This window comes from Phyllobates terribilis, unplaced genomic scaffold (genome assembly GCF_046119375.1).
Source record: "Phyllobates terribilis strain yellow unplaced genomic scaffold, ASM4611937v1 Scaffold_1__5_contigs__length_1240528914, whole genome shotgun sequence".
In the NCBI taxonomy this organism is placed as follows: domain Eukaryota; kingdom Metazoa; phylum Chordata; class Amphibia; order Anura; family Dendrobatidae; genus Phyllobates; species Phyllobates terribilis.
In genome coordinates this window covers 366496633-366516318 of record NW_027362761.1, presented here as the reverse complement: position 1 = coordinate 366516318, position 19686 = coordinate 366496633, and the positions used below count along the sequence as shown (strand labels likewise).

The 19686-nt window shown below is 42.2% G+C and overlaps 2 protein-coding genes across 3 annotated transcripts in view; one reads left to right on the top strand and one right to left on the bottom strand.

Annotated features, from left to right (window-relative positions):
- The window catches only part of RPL6 (ribosomal protein L6), a 566325-nt gene that overhangs the window by 494968 nt on the left and 51671 nt on the right, over positions 1-19686 (top strand). Inside the window, exon 1 of one of the 2 annotated variants that reach the window (XM_073676362.1) lies at positions 12998-13007. The exons of the other annotated variant lie outside the window; for it this stretch is intronic. The gene's annotated coding sequence lies outside the window, so the exon portion shown is untranslated. Of the gene's footprint in view, positions 1-12997; positions 13008-19686 lie in introns of those variants that run through there. 2 annotated transcript variants of the gene reach the window in all.
- PTPN11 (protein tyrosine phosphatase non-receptor type 11) overlaps positions 1-19686 on the bottom strand; it is a 90521-nt gene that overhangs the window by 25338 nt on the left and 45497 nt on the right. Inside the window, exons 6-9 of the mRNA XM_073676356.1 lie at positions 16377-16490; positions 8363-8459; positions 4705-4784; positions 4443-4601 (exon numbers count right to left, since the gene is read on the bottom strand). Of these exons, the coding sequence (XP_073532457.1) occupies positions 4443-4601; positions 4705-4784; positions 8363-8459; positions 16377-16490 (450 nt within the window). The remainder of the gene's footprint in view (positions 1-4442; positions 4602-4704; positions 4785-8362; positions 8460-16376; positions 16491-19686) is intronic.

Sequence of the window (19686 nt, the reverse complement as noted above, 5' to 3'; positions counted from 1 at the left end):
AGAGTAATCTGCTATTTATATCTTGAAAAACACCAGAACCTGAACTGATCACGCTGTCATGGCTCCATCAACAATGGAGTGATGGCATTGCGTGCAGAGCGTTACAGCAATCAAGTCTAAAAGGAACCCTCAAAATAAGCACAAACTTAATGGGTACAAACTATACTCTTTTCAATATAGAAATCTGTCCATTATTACCAAGTGACCCGCTTTTTAAATCAAGGTATGCTACTACTTTGTCTAAATCGTCACTTATCTCGAAAATTGACTTATGGGTCAAATGTTCAGATAAAGGTCATTTCATGGAATGAAGCTGAACCTTTAAAATGGATTGTCCAGTGAAACAAGTTATTAGCTATCCACAGGATAAGTGATTACTTGCTGATCGGAGGATGGCCAGCCACTGGCACCTGCACCGCTCAACAGATTGGGGAACTTTTATCCCAGTTAAAAAATGGCATTAGAGGGAGTGATGCCTGATGCTGCTCCATACAATCTCTATAGGGCATGTGCAAAAAGCCAAGTGCAGCGCTTGACAGCTGCATAGAGAATGAATGGAGCAGAAGTCAAGTATGCGCACTTCCGCTCCATTACAATGGGTAAAAGTTTTCACTGTTCTGCCCACTGATGCAGGTCCCAGTGGTCAGACACCTCCTATCAATAGTTATCACCTATCCTATGGAGGGGTAATAACTTGTTTTCCACCTATAACCTCAAGCAACCAGGCTTGGTAATGGGCTTTAATTACTCAGTGTTGTAAATTCACGGTAAGAGTTAAAGATCTTGAAATCTAGGAAAAAGTTGATAGCCCAGTGGTCTCTGCTATCTGTCTTGTCATCTACATAGCGCTCAATGAGAACTATGTATTAAAAAGCAGCATGGGCAGTGCTGATACTTCTACTGGACCTAGCAATCACAAGGCCATCATGTGTCAGTCTGGCGCAGCACAGCTGCTGGATCCTACCAGACCCAGATCAGCACACATGTCACTATAGTGGTCAATTTTTATCTGTAATTTGGGCTCATATTGATGTGTCACCATACCACACAATAAAAAGATCCACAAACCCCCCCTTTAAAAAAAAAAAAAAAAAAAAAACACACCTTTTTTTCATAGTAAATCCATTTTTTTACATAGTAGTAATGAAAAAATATTTACACATATTATATATCCACATGACTAGCTGCCAGAAGAATTCATTCAACAGGTTATTAATTGTAAAATTTTAACAGTAAAAACAATAACCTATTAAAAAAAAAAAAAAAATTAAAAAAAGGTTACAAGGGAATCAGTCAGCAGATTTTTATTATGTAATCTGTAGACAGCATGCAGTATGGATTAAAACACAGATTTCAGCGATGCCTCTCATCAAGCTCCATGGTGTTTGCTTGCATATAATGATCGTTTTAGAACCAGGTGCTTATCATTGCTGGACACAGCCCAAGTCAGACTCCGCCCTCTCCTGTGATAGGCAGCTAACAGTCTATAGACATTGTATATACAGAGCCCGATGTGGGCGGGGTTAGCTTTCTCAGCTCTGCTTTATTCTAAATCTAAAAGCTCTGATTGTGTGAGAACGGCTGCACCCAGTAATCTAAGTGATACATCGTTGGATTCAGCTTATTTTTACCTACATCATGCTGCTCTCAGATGAGGTAGCAAAAATCTTCTGACAGTAATAAAACTAATATAATAAGAAACTGAAACACAACCACAATAAACAAGGATGAAATATATCAAGTCCAAATGGACCCATGTTATTGTGTATATGATTTAAACCTCAGAACAGACCATCATAAAAATATAGGAAAGGAGGGGTCTCTGCTAAGCAGAGAAAAGGATGGTTACACTTGTTCATATGTAAAAAACAATTCTTTATTGAAAATTATTACATCATGTAAATACACATATGAAACATGTCCAACAAGACAGAGTGCCAAGACCAAACCATGTGAATTAAAAGACCATGATCACAAAAAATGATAAAATATTGTGACGCAACAGCCCCAGATAGTGGACTTACATAACGCGAATGTCAATGGGGAAAAAAATGGAAATATCAGTGTTCAATCAACATTGTTAATATCCTTATTTATGCCATTAGTGTAGCCACATGATTGAATAGCTCATGGATGGAAAATGTAACATCCCCATGATATATATAAAAATCCCCATATCGCATCCAGGATGCCCAATGTACTGGATATTGTCAATCCCAGAATATATATATGAATAATAAAGATAATGTATATCCAATTATTTAGGGAAAAATATACCTGGATTGTCGTTCGGCCACCAAATGAACCGCGGTTAGCGTCACCCCGACGCACGTTTCGGTAGAGAACCTTCTTCAAGGGGTGATCATACCTACTAACCCTCCACTATTTATACCCCTGTGTGCAGATATCAAATCTGCATGTGCCTTGTTAGCGTGCGGAAGTAACGCATGCTGCCCACCTCCCAGCAACTATGGAGACGTGTCACCTGACCACACCATGTGATCAGGAAGTCCCACTTCCTGTAAGCGCCTCCTGGCCACCATGGAGACGCATCACCTGACCACATCACGTGATCCGGAAGTCCCGCTGCAATTGCTGTCAATCCAGCCGTGACATGACGCGGACCCACCGCCACCACCGGAACGCACAGCGGCGTCTACATCCAAAGGATGCCAAGAGCCGATGCGCGCGTCAGGGAGGCAGAGAGACCGCGTACCGGCTAGACAGCAGCAGTGCGCGTACATGCTAGACCTACAAGGCTGTGCAGACCCCAGAGAGACCAAAGGCATATAAGTGCAGAAAAAATGGCCCTATAATATGTGCATAGCCATATATATAGGGTGCACAAAATGTCATAGGCCAAGCATGCCAACCCCCATTATAGCATGGTTATATAAAAAAGGGGAGGAAAGGGAGGGGAAAAGGGGGGGGGGAGGGAAGGGGAAGGAGAGACAGGAGGAAAAAGAGCCTCCATTAATTAAATACTGTTTCCTTTATTATAGCTAATCTGGGACATTTTGAGAGATGCAGTGTAATTGCATTTTTAAGACAACAAGACTGTAGTATTCGCTCCTTCTTTTTCTTCTCTCTTTTTCCTCCTGTCTCTCCTTCCCCTTCCACCCCCCCCTCCCCTTTTCCCCTCCCTTTCCTCCCCTTTTTTATGTAACCAAGCTATAATGGGGGTTGGCATGCTTGGCCTATGACATTTTGTGCACCCTATATATATGGCTATGCACATATTATAGGGCCATTTTTTCTGCACTTATATGCCTTTGGTCTCTCTGGGGTCTGCACAGCCTTGTAGGTCTAGCATGTACGCGCACTGATGCTGTCTAGCCGGTACGCGGTCTCTCTGCCTCCCTGACGCGCGCATCGGCTCTTGGCATCCTTTGGATGCCGACGCCGCTGTGCGTTCCGGTGGTGGCGATGGGTCCGCGTCATGTCACGGCTGGATTGACAGCAATTGCAGCGTCCCTGATGATGGAGGCGGGACTTCCGGATCACGTGATGTGGTCAGGTGATGCGTCTCCATGGTGGCCAGGAGGCGCTTACAGGAAGTGGGACTTCCTGATCACATGGTGTGGTCAGGTGACGAGTCTCCATAGTTGCTGGGAGGCGTGCAGCATGCGTTACTTCCGCACGCTAACAAGGCACATGAAGATTTGATATCTGCACACAGAGGTATAAATAGTGGAGGGTTAGTAGGTATGATCACCCCTTGAAGAAGGTTCTCTACCGAAATGTGCGTCGGGGTGACGCTAACCACGGTTCATTTGGTGGCCGAACGACAATACAGGTATATTTTTCCCTAAATAATTGGATATACATTATCTTTATTATTCATATATATATATTCTGGGATTGACAATATCCAGTACATTGGGCATCCTGGATGCGATATGGGGATTTTTATATATATCATGGGGATGTTACATTTTCCATCCATGAGCTATTCAATCATGTGGCTACACTAATGGCATAAATAAGGATATTAACAATGTTGATTGAACACTGATATTTCCATTTTTTTCCCCATTGACATTCGTGTTATGTAAGTCCACTATCTGGGGCTGTTGCGTCACAATATTTTATCATTTTTTGTGATCATGGTCTTTTAATTCACATGGTTTGGTCTTAGCACTCTGTCTTGTTGGACATGTTTCATATGTGTATTTACATGATGTGATAATTTTCAATAAAGAATTGTTTTTTACATATGAACAAGTGTAACCATCCTTTTCTCTGCTTAGCAGAGACCCCTCCTTTTCTGTAATAAAACTGTATTGTCACTTTGTATATTAACATTCTAGCTTAAAATATACAAAAAGCCACACACTATTTTAGCTTAGGTGCAACAGTGTTCATGGTAATACTAGAAAAGAAAAATCAATAATACAAACCAGGATTCAGTATACAAATTAGGATTACCATTTCAGACTCACCTTGCCTCGTTCTACCTCCTTAGTTGTCATGACGATAACTCTGGAGTTTTCTTGGAAAACCATTCTCCAGAAATCATTGACTGTGTTTTGCAGGCAGCCCTGAGTAGCGATATAGCGCTTCTTCGGTTTTAAATTGTTGCATTTTGTTTCAAATTCAGGCTGGAAAGTAATGTATGAAATACACCATTACTTACATATTGGCGGCCAGTTATGATAAAAAAAAAAGGACGAAAAGCATCTTATGTGGAAGAAGACGACTCACCATTATGGTATTGGCATTGATGTAATCAGACACCTGCTCATTAGGATCCCCATCATGAAGGATAACCCTTGTGTGATCAACTGCATGAGAAGAAAACCAATAAACCATGAGGGTCAATGAGGCTCGTTTCTAACAGCAGATATATTGGAGGTTGTTCACTTTACCTATATAATAGGATTGCTAAGGTTTGTCATGTACATTTAGCACGTAATAATCTACTAAATAGATATGTTCAGATGTCACTGAAATAGCACCTAGCACAACGCACCATGATATCACAATGCATCTTTATACATAGTCACTTGTAAGTTTACATACATCCAATAAAACACAGTTGTTCCCAATTCCTCTTCTAATCCTACTACACATTCCCTCTCAAAGTATGTATGTTAGTTTTTGCAGCATTTTTCCAGTGCATTTTTTGTGAATAAAAAACGCTGGCTTTCACAATGCTAGCAAAATGGATGAGATTTCTATAATCTCGTGCACATGCTGCTTTTTTCTCTAGCATATTTTAACCAATGTGTTATTTCAAATCTGCAGCGTGTCAATTTTTTCAGCGTTTCCGAAGCATTTTTCACCCAAACGAATGCTTACACAAAACACGAGTAAAAATGCCTCAAAACTGCAAATAAAAAACACATTAAAGCACCACTCCAGTGTTTTTTTATTTTTATTGCACTGCTGGAGTGGTGCTTTAAATGTAAGTCGCCTGCCCCTTGTCTGATACTCACCTGCTGTCGCCTTCATCCATTTCCAGCAACGCTCCAGTCGGTCTCCTGTGAAAAGTGACCAGCTGGCTGCTCCAGTAATTCATGGAACTGTGCGGAGGTCACTTTTCATTACAAGTCTATGAGGGTCTCGTTCTGGCTCTCACAGATTTGCATTGCGCTCTTGTGATGTAGCTTCCAACTTCCGGATGTCAGAAGCTGCGCTCACAAGATGGCGCCGCGGAACCGGAGCAGTGCTGAAAACCGGGGAAGACGCCAGAGGGTGAGTATATCACCAGGGCAGGGGGCTTACACTTAAAGCGCCACTCCAGTGCTGAAAAAAAAAAAAAACAACAACTCTGGAGTGGTGCTTTAAATGTTGCATTTTGCCCTGCCAAGAGATGAGTTTTTGTAGCCTTTTTTCTGCACAAAAAAACACAACGTGTGACCATACCTTTAGGTCAGTTAGCTTCATTGCTGCATTTCAGGACTGTGAAATGTCAGAATAATACTAGAGACTGATTTATTTTAGCTTTTATTTTTTTCATCACATTCCCAGTGGCTTAGAAGTTAACATTCATGTGGTTAGTACCTGGTAGCATAACTTGGGTCACACATTTTGGGTCACTTTACACAAGAATCTCACAATAAGTTGCTGGAATTTTGGTCCATTGCTCCAGACAGAACAGATTTGAAGGCCTCTTTGTTCACACACGCATCTTTCAACTCCTGATCATAAATTTTCTATAGGATGGAGATCAGGGCGTTTTGTGATGGACACTTCATTACCTTCACTGTGTTGTCCTTAGGGCACTTTGTCCCAACTTTGGATGTGTGCTTGTGGTTATAGTTCATTTCGAAAACCTATTTGTGCCCAAGCTTATATTTCCATGCTGGTGATTTGAAATGTTGCTTCATTATCTACACATAATTTTCCTTCCTTATAATGCCATCTATTTGTTCAAGTGCACCAATCCCTCCTGCAGAAAAATACCCAGAAAACAAGACGCCGCCCCACCTGCACTTCATATATCTTTGGCTTTTTTTCTCCATACAGAACTATGGTCACTATGGTCAAACCATTCCATTTTTATTTTATCAGACCAGTGGACATGTCTTCAAATATTAACACCTTTGTCCCCATGTGCAATTGCAAATAGTAGCCTTTTTATATGGCAGTTTTTCTCTTCCTTGCAGAGTAGCCTTACATGTCATGTCAATGTAGAACACATTTTACTGCAGGTATGGATACATTTATACCTGTCTTCTCCGGCGTCTTTAGGAGGTTATCCGCTGCAAAAAATGCCAATCAAAGAAAAGTAAAGTGCATCCATCTCTAGGTGGCAAAATGTGTCTGCATCCTGAACATCATAAGAGTTGCCTGGTCCTATGGTGTTTCACCTTTCAGACTATCGATTGAACAGACAAACGGGGTATCTTCAGGTGTTTGGAACTTTCTCCAGACTAGTGGATATCCACGATTTTTTTCTGATGTCTTGGCTAATTTGTTGGTAATTTCTTATGATGTCAAACAAAGAGGCAAACAGTCCTCATAGGTAGTCCTAAAAGTATTGCCGAATGTGAACCATGGATTAACTGAAAAGGTGTCAATTAGGGGTCAGAGGCAATGGCATCATTTCCTGGAAATTTTCCAAGCAACTTGTCAACAGTCAACTTCTGATCCACTGGAACGTTGATATACTTCATCAGCTGCAACACACACACACACAGCCGCTTAACGGCAACACACACACAGCCACATACAGCGGCTCAGCAGCAACGCACAGCCGATCAGCAGCAGGGCTGTGGAGTCGGTGTCGTGGAGTTGGTGTCCATTTTGGTGGAGTCGGAATAAAATGGACCGACTGACTTCTAAAATATATAATAAATTAGGTACAGTAGCTCAATGCAGTTTGTGGGGAATATTTTTTCATAAGAATTTGGGAAAGTTATGAAATGTCCTATAAATGTCTGTCCTATTCCTGATCTAAGGGTCTAGACTTTTAGCTGAGATTAATCTGTGTTACAGTAAATTTATCACTTAAACATGAGCCATGTATGAGGGAGTCGTGAGAGTCGGAGTCGGTGTCATGGAAATTGAGGAGTCGGAGGTTTAACTTACCGACTCCACAGCCCTGGCTGCAGCACACGCACACACACACACAGCAGCTCAGCTACATTAAACACTAAGCTACAACATCAAAACCACATAACTCAGCTACTACACACATAATATGGAAACATTTTGAAGTTCCTGATCACATGACCTGGAAGAGTCTTCAGCTAGTCAGGTGAAAGGTCCTTCAGCTACTAAGCATGTGCAGCATTCGTGTAGGTCCCGATAGCTTTCACTCCTGCCCTGTGCTGATCACAAAGATCAATGTTGGGCAGGAGCAGAGAGAGTAGTTTTGTCAGTCATTGGCAAGGACGCTGTGACAAGAGATTCCGCAATCATAGGAAGCAGCATTCAGACTACAAAACGCACACACTTTTTAGCAAGATTTTTTTCTTGCTAAAAAGTGCATGTTATGGTAAAAAAAAATATGGTAATTATTCCCTTTACATCTGACAGAGCTAAACTGCATATACACATTAAAGCTCATAACTATCCCCCATTTCTTTATATAGCAGCCACATGGTTACTTCATTCATTAGAATATTTGTACAGCATCACATCTATTATCAAATCACATGATCATGTGGCTGATAAATAGCGAGACCTGCAGTACTTGGCATTGGCTGCTCCATACACTGTATACAACCACTGCCAGAGAAGTTAAAAGCTGATAAATGGGGCTGTCGGGTGTCTGACCCCCTCAAATCCGATATTGATGACCTATCTTAAAAGAACTTTCTCAATATAAAATAGTGGGTAACCTCCCTTACGGTAACTTGGAGAGTCTCTAGAAACTGGAGCTCTATAAAAAGAAAAGGTAAACTGTGCTTACAAGGTAAGATATTCTTGTAACGGTTCTTATTCTTGTTTTCGGGTCTTTGCCCCTCTTTACGACTGTATAGCAGTTTGCATTCCTGCTGCTGCAAAGTCTGGGAACAGAATAAAATAAAAAAATAAAAATAAAATCATTTTTGTAAAAGAAATAGAAACATTTATCTTTGTCATCTAAAGCAGCTGTTTTGCGCTTCCTCCCTAGCAGCTGCAGCGACATCTCCCAGACTGAGCAATTACCTGTCAGTCAGAGTTACAATGAGGTCTGCTGTCAACACGTTCTTAAAATATACACCCCTCTTGTGGCTGGTATGCCACTGATTCCTACATGGAGAAGCAGAGCACCTCATTATCCGCTGCACTATATCTCAAGGACACGCATTTCACAACCCAGGAAAATATATTTTAATAACCTCATATAAAGCAATGCATTTTATTTGTGAACGCTAACATGGCAATATGAAATATTAAAGCAATAAGATCGTATTAGAAAGACAAATACAGAGCAGAAGTCTTCCAAACTAACTTTCCAGAGTTACCTAACACTAAACTTGGTGATGGAGGAGCCGAATCCTGACAGTATGAGGTCTCCACAATGTAACAGACAGATATACCGGTTTGCATAAAGGATATTTTTAGTGTCCTCCATCCATTAAGTGGTGAATGATTGCAAACAGCATGGAATAACCTTCAGATTATATTTGTCAAGGGAAGCGGCCGTCAGAGCTGTTGCATTGTGTGCTCATGGCATTATTCTGGAAACCACATTAATAGACTCATTAATCCACCAGCAAGAATAACTGAATGTGGATGCTTCAGCCACAAGCTTTCCAGGCCCGCACTTTATATTAGAAGGAAATGGTCGGCATTTTATACAAATCCCTGGATAACCACAATCAAGTACTGTTCTGCTATTGTCGCAACATGGGAAAAAACAAAGCAACGACTAATACACTTGGACTCAAAAATAATGTAGTACATAAGAGTTATTCAGCTCAATGATCCACCCTCCACCCTTATGTATGGTGTCCTGAAGAGTCAGTAGACTCTGAAACGGGTTGACAATAAACCTACAATTTTATCATACCCCTAATTGTGTCGTAACCTGGAGAGCGCAGAAACACTTCCAATCCTGCTACTCAAACCTCCTGCATGACACAGTACCCTTTCCAATGACCCCATAGACTCAGATTGGGTACCGCAGAATAGGGGAATCCAGAGTATGGCCCTATAAGACTATGGGCCAGATTCATTAAGACAGGCGTGAACAGCGTGAGGCACCACTGGAGAAAAATATGCCTAATTCATTAAGAGTCGCATGCCGCTTAAAGAATTAGGTGCATCTTACAACCGCCAGGTTCCTCCATCAGAAAGGTTACTCTAATTAGGGAGTGGAGTACATTTCTGGCGTAATTTACATTTTGATAAAGCTGCCGGGTGGGCTTTGCCATGGCCCACTCCACACCTGTCTTGGCCAGCTCCACCAAAGCAGGCAAAGACATTTCAAGGCGTTGTGCTTTGAGAACTCGAGCCCTATATCTCTATTCCACGTTCCCTCTACAGATGAGAGATGTTGTAGTTCCAGTCTCCTGTATCATTAAAAAAAACTGGTGATGCTGTAAAATTCCAAATAAGTTGCACCCAATAATTTGGCTGAGCCCAGTGACTGGCTGCAGTAGTCCAAGTGCTGTAGATGGATCATCAATGCTGTAGCCATGTCACTAAAGACCAAGCGGGCAGAAAAAGAGGTGGCACCGGACAGGGGCTTCAGCAGATAAGTAATACTTGTTTAGATATTTTACACCATAACCAGCGTTGGACCAAATCTTTTACAAAACCAAACAACGCCTTTGAGGTCATACTGTAGGTAAAGGATCTTTGTCAGTAACAAAGTAAAAGAAAAGGCAATAATGATCACCTGGACAGATTTCACTTCTTTACTGTAACCTGCCCCAATGTGCCAAATCTAGTTATCCTGAGATGTATTTAGTAACTGTTCTTATCTAAGAGGCCCATTTGCCTGTATGTGTCCTCAAAGTGACAAAGAAGTACAGTCCAAGATCAATAGAACACAGACAGCTGGACAACTAATGATTCACCTTAGTACAATGTACAAATACACCTAATGACAGCTATCTCCAACACCTTCAGACAAATCCATCTCACTGAAAAAAGTTCCAATAAATGTTACTCAAATGTGTGGAAATGCAATTCTATAAAAAAAAAATCCACAATCAATTGCGTCTGAACAAAATACACTATTCGGACAAAAGCATGGAGACAACTACACATTACACCTGCAGGAGCTTTTATGACATCCCACTCTAAATCCATAGGCGTTATAGTAGTATGCAGCTGGTCTTTACTTTTCAGCTAAACATCTTCCATTCTTTTTGGAAGGCTTTCTACAAGATTTTGAAGTGGGTCTGTTGGAGCTTTTGCTCTAAAAAAAGCATTAGTGAGATCAGACACTGATGTTGGACGACAGGACCTGGCTCACAATCACTGTTTTAGGTCATCCAAAAAGGTGTTTGATGTAATGGAGGTCAGGACTCGGCCAAGTTCTTCCAATCCCAACTCACCCCACCATGCCTTTATGGACCTAGCTTTGTGCAGTGAGGACAGTCAAGCAGGAACAGACAAGGGCCTTCTCCAAACCATTCCCACGTACAAAGTGTCCAAAATGTCTTGGTATGCTGAAATTAAGATTTTCCTTCACTGGAAATGAGAGGCCTAGAATCAATCTCTAAAATACCACTTGTTGGTCATTTGGCATTGAGCTTGGTGATGTAAGGCTTGTGAGCAACTGCTCAGCCATTGAAACTCATGCCATGAAGACCTGGGGCACAGTTAACATTTTGATTTTAGTATCAGAGGTATGGACTTTGCAGTTATTGAGTTAGCATAGAGTTGATGACATATGGGCAGCACGGTGGCTCAGTGGTTTGCACTGCAGCCTTGCAGCATTGGGGTCCTGGGTTTAAATCCCACCAAGGACAACATCTGCAAGTTTGTATGTTCTCCCCGTTTTTGCGTGGGTTTCCTCCGGGTTCTCCGGTTTCCTCCCACACGCCAAAGACCTACTGATAAGGAATGTAGATTGTGAGCCCCAATGGGGACAGTGACCATAAAGTCTGTAAAGCGCTGTGGAATTATTGCCACTATATAAGGAAGTAAAATAAATAAGTACCATGCCCCTCAGCACTTGGCGATCCCGCTCTGTAACTTTATGTGGTCTCCATTTTATGGCTGCCTCCACTTTTCATTAATACCACTGATCATGAAATGTATTCCCTCCTAAATATTCCACTAACTAGTTACAACAATGGACTAGTACAGTAGCACGATGGAATTCAGTGACCATTCTTTCACAAATGTTAATAAAGGGCAGCCTTTGAAGCTAAGGGATGAATTTTTACATAACTGGCTGAATAAAAAAAACTGAATTCAAGAGTTGATTCCTAATACTTTTCACCATATAGCGTATTCTGGTTTTCATATAGATAGTCGAGTGTTGGAACACCACCTCTAACACAATCTACAGCATTTGTCACCAAGTACACCATACAACCAAGTATGTGAAATCCTCTGGCAATCTTTTTGCTAGTAATAATTGATCATATGGGAAACAAAAATGCATTAATGACCAACATTTTACATGCCTCCTAGCTTGGGTGGGTTTTCACATATAGATGTCTCATCTGTGGGACTCACCCAGCCACTGCGCGATAGCTACAGCAGTCAAAGCAACCCTATTCTGCGGTGGGGACATCACCCACCAAGGTGCAATATCCTATAAACAGGGCGGGCCAGGTCCAGCAGCCCAGGAATGAAGCCTATTCAGCATGGTAGTTGTATTAGAAGGTTTATTTCCCCCTCCTAGTTTTATAACCAGATGACCCCTTTAATTCCTTTGCTTTATACCTTGCGGTTCATTCTTAGCTTCTGCATTATTTTCACAGTGTATTTTTAACAGCTAATTACAATTCTCTTTCAAGTAACCGGTTTCACCTCCTGATAAAATTAAGAGCCCTTTACATACAGACGATGCGTGACCACCTTGCACCACATATATTTACCTTCTGTGCAATGTATAATTAATAGGAATTAGTAGTGCTTACAAGCCGGGCAAAGTGATGCGTAGGCCATCTGTTTGCTGTTAATTCTGAATTAAACAGAGTCATGGTCATTTAGGTCTAGCCTTTTTACTCCAAAAGTTCTCATTATGCAGCACTATACCTTGCCTGAGACACTGCAGCATGAGACACCAGAACACAGGCAATGCGGGTCTTTCTTACAGACAGAATGCTGCAATGCCACAGTCCAAAAAAAAAGAAAGAAAGAGCTACAGTAAAATAGTGCGCAAAGTAAGCAAGTAATGACTGTCAATAACCATAAAAGTCCACATCTGTGCAAAATGATTAACAAATGCACATGCCATCATTTTAACATTTGCCATAGCTTCTAATCTGCTGTGATCTAGCAATTTAAAGCCAAATATGTAACTTCTGCAAGTATTAGTCTTACTAATATCAGCCATATAACACCTCTGCAATATTAATACTAGCAAATGTAATATTGTATAGAGGATGAATAGCTGAGGATATGACTATTAGCTGAGGGAATGACTATTACTTTCAGCCAAGTACCTAGATCGCGGCAAATATCACTACACACTTTTTCCATAAAAGATAACTTATTACCAGCCATGCATGAAATCTACTAAGAGGTGCAATGGATCCAGTCAGTGAGAATTTATGACTTCCCTGCCTCAGTTTTACAGCATGACACAGCATGCCTATGAGTAAAAAAAACAAAAAAAAAAAAACACCTTTAGGCTATGTGCCCACGATGCAGAAATGAAGCAGAAAATTTCTGCAGCATTTCTGCATCTCCCTGGCAGAAAAACCGCATACAGATTGTACATGCGTTTTTCCTGCCAAATACATGCGGATGTGAAGCGTTACTCACATGCGTTTCCGAATGCGGATTGACAAGCGCTTCCCATGCGATTTTAGCATCACTTGGAAAGTGCTTGACAACTAGGTCACACTATATAAATCCATGCAAACGGCATGGATTTATATAGTGTGACCGTAAGAATGTTTAAAAATAAAAAAATAAACCTATATTTACCCTACGATGGCCCAGCGTGTGTTGCTGCGCTCCTTCCTGGCTGCCAGCTGATCGCGGGACATAGCACTGAAGGGCCTGCGGTCACATGACTGTGACGTCACCGCAGGTCCTTCAGTCCTGCCCGCAAGCACAGGGAAGGAGACCGGGGGCCATCGGAAGGTGAATATTATCTTTATTTTTTATTTTATTCTTTTTTTTACAGGTACAATGGTACCCAGGTCTGGATGAGAGCCTCCTCTCCTCCAGACTTGGGTACCATCCGCACATTGAAACGCATATAATCCGTGAGTACAAATGTACTGACATGGATTATGTGCGTCTCAATGCAAGTCAATGGCGGAGATTACGCCGTGCTTCCGCAAAATTAATGGACATGCTGCGGATTTTTGAGAGCAGCATAAACGCTGTGGAAAAATCCGCAGCATGTGCATACAACTTGCGGAATCCCCTTGGGGACAATGGGGGGCGGATTACCTAGCGTTTAACAAGAGTTTACGCTGCGGAAATTCCGCAGCATATACGCTTGAAAAATGCTACGTGGGCACTTAGCCTTAGGCTATGTGCCCACGATGCAGAAATGCTCAGGATTTTTTCCTGAGCGGCGGCACGGTGGCGCAGTGGTTAGCACTGCAGCCTTGCAGCGCTGGGGTCAGAGTTCAAATCCCACCAAGGACAACATCTGCAAGGAGTTTGTATGTTCTCCCCGTGTTTGCGTGGGTTTCCTCCGGGTTCTCCGGTTTCCTCCCACACTCCAAAGACATACTGATAGGGAATTTAGATTGTGAGCCCCGATGGGGACAGCGACGATAATGTATGTAAAGCGCTGCGGAATATGTTAGCGCTATATAAAAATAAAGATTATTATTATTCTGCATCTCCCTGGCAGAAAAAACGCATGCGGATTGTACATGCGTTTTTCCTGCCAGGGACATGCGGATGTGAAGTGTTCTTCACTTGCATTTCCGCATGCGGGTTGACAAGCGCTTTCCAAGCGATTTTAGCATCACTTGGAAAGTGCTTGTCAACTTGGTCACACTATATAAATCCATGCAAACGGCATGGATTTATATAGTGTGACCTTAAAGAATGGTAAAAAATAAAAAAATAAATCTATACTTACCTTCTGATGGCCCCCGGAGTCTTGCTTCGCTCCGTCCTGGCTTGCCGGCAGCTCGCAGTACACTGAAGGACTTGCCGTCACATGACTATGACGTCAGCGCAGGTCCTTCAGTCCACCGCAATCTGCCGGCAAGGGAGGACAAGCGCAGAAGGTAAAATATAACATTTATTTTTTATTTTATTCTTTTTTTTTACAGGTTCTATGGTACCCGGGTCCGGAGGAGAGTCTCCTCTCCTCCACACCCGGGTACCAACCGCACATTGAAACGCTTGGATTCCGCATGTACAAATGCAGTGATGCGGAATCCAAGCGATTCAATGCAAGTCAATGGCGGCGAAAACGCAGCGCTTCCGCAAAATAATTGGTAGTGCTGCGTTTTTTTCCGCAATGATAACCCGCAGAGGAAATTTCCGCAGCATGTGCACAGCACATGCGGATTATCATTGGGGAACATGGCAGGCCTTCTACCATGCGTTTTTAAGCGTTTCTGCAGCGTTTTTGCCGATGCGGAAATGCTTAAAAAACGCATCGTGGGCACACAACCTTAATTAGTTTTTTTTTTCTATTGGACTTCAATGACAGAAAAACTGCAACACTGAGAATTGCTTGTGAAAAAGAACAAAAAAAATCAGTGTTGTTTTAACTTCCAGTATCAACTTCAAATAAGAAATAAACCTTAATGAGAAGATCAGTGACTGAGGTTGTTACAAATGGTTCTCCGGTAGAGCACAATCCTAAATCAGAAGCAGAGTAGAGCTGCTGACATCGACCTTGATGCATTCACGTGTCCTACTCTAAAAAGAGGACAAGTGAAGGATACCTTGCAGCCACGCACGCGGAGCTGCGCCGCTCACTTCCTGGTGAGGATATGAAACCTTGCAGCTAAATAGCAGACACTTCCAGTATATTAATCCTTTATAGGCATTTAATAGATGTTCCACAATCTAATCAATAGTAGTCAACAACACTCAATAAATAAACTGAAAATACTCCATTTTATCCCAGGAGGTTTAAAAAAAAGTAGGGAGGAGGTCTTAGATGACACTGGTTTCCTGGTCCTTTGTGATGTGAGGGTTTTTTAACCTCATGAAATAAACAGTGAAAAGCCGTACTTTGTTTGTGCTAGAGAGGTTGCACAAAAAAAATGTGTCTTCTGGCGTTTTCACAACATTCTCGTCTAAGATCTGACAACGTGGGTGGAGCTGAGGCGTTGTGTCCCCCGCTTGTCAAATGCATGACGAGCAGTGGAGATCGCTATGCCACAAGTCTTACTCCTGCAAGGGCTGGGATAAGATTTGTGCCAAGGTGCACACCATTATGCGCTTCACCTGATTCATTAAGAGGCATCAGGCGCCAGCTCCAAAACATCCCCTCATCAAGATCGGCAAGAGAATTGACCCAAGTGTGTATAAAGTTTTGGAGGCGTGCTGGAGACAACTATTGATTTGGTTGTGGAACTATCAATCATTACCTGTAGCCGACACAGAGTGATTTCTCTTTTGTGCATCTTGCTGGATTGAGGAACGTGGCCAACTACATCCAAATGTTGGTAAATGTCTAACTACATTAATTCCACTTTTTTTTAATCTTTTTTTTTTTAATTTAAATAACTCTTTTAAGATGCACCCACGAGATTACATTAGGCAATCAGACATACTAAGAATATATTCTCCCCTCCCAAAAAAAGGTCAATGCATTTCAAAAATATAATTGAATAATCACAGTATTAGAAAGATAAAAAGGACATTTCCATCCATACCTCAAACTCTTCCCAAAAGCCCTGCTTAAATTTATCAGCAGTTTCAGCAGGTTTACTCAGCTCCTTCACGCGGCTTTCAATTTCTGCAGCATTAATACGTGTGGTATTCAAAGGCTGAAATAAAGCAATAGTAAGGGTTAACATGGGAATAGATACTCTAGATGAAATTGTAGAATGGGTTAAAAGTGTTGTTCCAGTATTTATACAGTACAGACCAAAAGTTTGGACACACCTTCTCATTTAAAGATTTTTCTGTATTTTCATGACTATGAAGATTGTACATTCACACTGAAGGCATCAAAACTATGAATTAACACATGTGGAATTATATACTTAACAAAAAAGTGTGAAACAACTGAAAATATGTCTTATATTCTAGGTTCTTCAAAGTAGCCACCTTTTGCTTTGATGACTGCTTTGCACACTCTTGGCATTCTCTTGATGAGCTTCAAGAGGTAGTCACCGGAAATGGTCTTCCAACAATCTTGAAGGAGTTCCCAGAGATGCTTAGCACTTGTTGGCCCTTTTGCCTTCACTCTGCGGTCCAGCTCACCCCAAACCATCTCGATTGGTTTCATGTCTGGTGACTGTGGAGGTCAGGTCTCTGGCGTAGCACCCAATCACTCTCCTTCTTGGTAAATAGCCCTTACACAGCCTGGAGGTGTGTTTGGGGTCATTGTCCTGTTGAAAAATAAATGATGGTCTAAACGCAAACCGGATGGAATAGCATGCCGCTGCAAGATGCTGTGGTAGCCATGCTGGTTCAGTATGCCTTCAATTTTGAATAAATCCCCAACAGTGTCACCAGCAAAGCAACCCCACACCATCACACCTCCTCCTCCATGCTTCACGGTGGGAACCAGGCATGTAGAGTCCATCCGTTCACCTTTTCTGCGTCGCACAAAGACACGGTGGTTGGAACCAAAGATCTCAAATTTGGACTCATTAGACCAAAGCACAGATTTCCACTGATCTAATGTTCATTCCTTGTGTTCTTTAGTCCAAACAAGTCTCTTCTGCTTGTTGCCTGTCCTTAGCAGTGGTTTCCTAGCAGCTATTTTACCATGAAGGCCTGCTGCATAAAGTCTCCTCTTAACAGTTGTTGAAGAGATGTGTCTGCTGCTAGAACTCTGTGTGGCATTGACCTGGTCTCTAATCTGAGCTGCTGTTAACCTGCGATTTCTGAGGCTGGTGACTCGGATAAACTTATCCTCAGAAGCAGAGGTGACTCTTGGTCTTCCTTTCCTGGGGCGGTCCTCATGTGAGCCAGTTTCTTTGTAGCGCTTGATGGTTTTTGCAACTGCACTTGGGGACACTTTCAAAGTTTTCCCAATTTTTCTGACTGACTGACCTTCATTTCTTAAAGTAATGATGGCCATTCGTTTTTCTTTACTTCGCTGCTTTTTTCTTGCCATAATACAAATTCTAACAGTCTATTCAGTAGGACTATCAGCTGTGTATCCACCAGACTTCTGCACAACACAACCGATAGTCCCAACCCCATTTATAAGGCAAGAAATCCCACTTATTAAACCTGACAGGGCACACCTGTGAAGTGAAAACCATTTCCGGTTACTACCCCTTGAAGCTCATCAAGAGAATGCCAAGACTGTGCAAAGCAGTCATCAAAGTAAAAGGTGGCTACTTTGAAGAACCTAGAATATAAGACATATTTTCAGTTGTTTCACACTTTTTTGTTAAGTATATAATTCCACATGTGTTAATTCATAGTTTTGATGCCTTCAGTGTGAATGTACAATTTTCATAGTCATAAAAATACAGGAAAATCTTTAAATGAGAAGGTGTGTCCAAACGTTTGTTCTGTACTAATTATATTATAATATATATATATATTATACATACATATATATATACATACATACACATACACACACACACATGTATATATATAGCTGGAGGCGCTACCAGGAGACAGGCCAGTATACCAAGAGACGTGGAGGGGGCCGTAGGAGGACAACAACCCTCCGCCTTTGTGCAAGGAGGAACAGGAGGAGCACCACCAGAGGCCGGCAAAATGACCTCCAGCAGGCCACAAATGTGCATGTGTCTGCATAAACGGTTAGAAACCGACTCCATGAGGGTGGTATGAGGGCCCGACGTCCACATATGGGGGTTGTGCTCATAGCCCAACACCGTGTAGGACGCTTGGCATTTGCCACAGAACACCAGGATTGGCAAAGTCGCCACTGGCGCCCTGTGCTCTTCACAGATGAAAGCAGGTTCACACTGAGTACATGTGACAGAGTCTGGAGACGCCGTGGAGAGCGATCTGCTGCCTGCAACATCCTTCAGCATGACTGGTTTGGCAGCGGGTCCGTAATGGTGTGGGGTGGAATTTCTTTGGAGAGCAGCACAGCCCTCCATGTGCTCGCCAGAGGTAGCCTGACTGCCATTAGGTACCGAGAAGAGATCCTCAGACCCCTTGTGAGACCATATGCTGGTGCGGTTGGCCCTGGGTTCCTCCTAATGCAGGACAATGCCAGACCTCATGTGGCTGGAGTGTGTCAGCAGTTCCTGCAAGATGAAGGCATTGAAGCTATGGACTGGCCTGCCCGTTCCCCAGACCTGAATCCGATTGAGCACATCTGGGACATCATGTCTCGCTCCATCCACCAACGTCACGTTGGTCCACAGACTGTCCAGGAGTTGGCAGATGCTTTAGTCCAGGTCTGGGAGGAGAACCCACAGGAGACCATCCGCAACCTCATCAGGAGCATGCCCAGGCATTGTAGGGATGTCATACAGGCACGTGGAGGCCACACACAATACTGAGCCTCATTTTGACTTGTTTTAAGGACATTACATAAAAGTTGGATCAGCCTGTAGTATGTTTTTCCACTTTAATTTTGGGGGTGACTCCAAATCCAGGCCTCCATTGGTTAATAAATTTGATTTCCATTGATGATTTTTGTCTGATTTTGTTGTCAGCACATTCAACTTTGTAAAGAACAAAGTATTCAATGAGAATATTTCATTCATTCAGATCTAGGATGTGTTATGAGTGTTCCCTTTATTTTTTTGAGCAGTATATATATATATATATATATATATAGTGAGGCAGTGAGGGTGATATGTGCATAGAGGCATATTGAACCCGCTGGAGTGCATTGCAATCACAGACACAGCTGTGGTTGCAGTGCAAAATAAAACTAAGTTTGAACTTGGTCAAACTATTTGACCAAGGCGGATTTACGAAAACCCGGCATGGGCTTTTATTTTTGGAGTGAACTACAGGATGGAAGTGGGGCGGTACACTCCCTTCAGCCGGGTCTTACAAGTGGCTCATTTC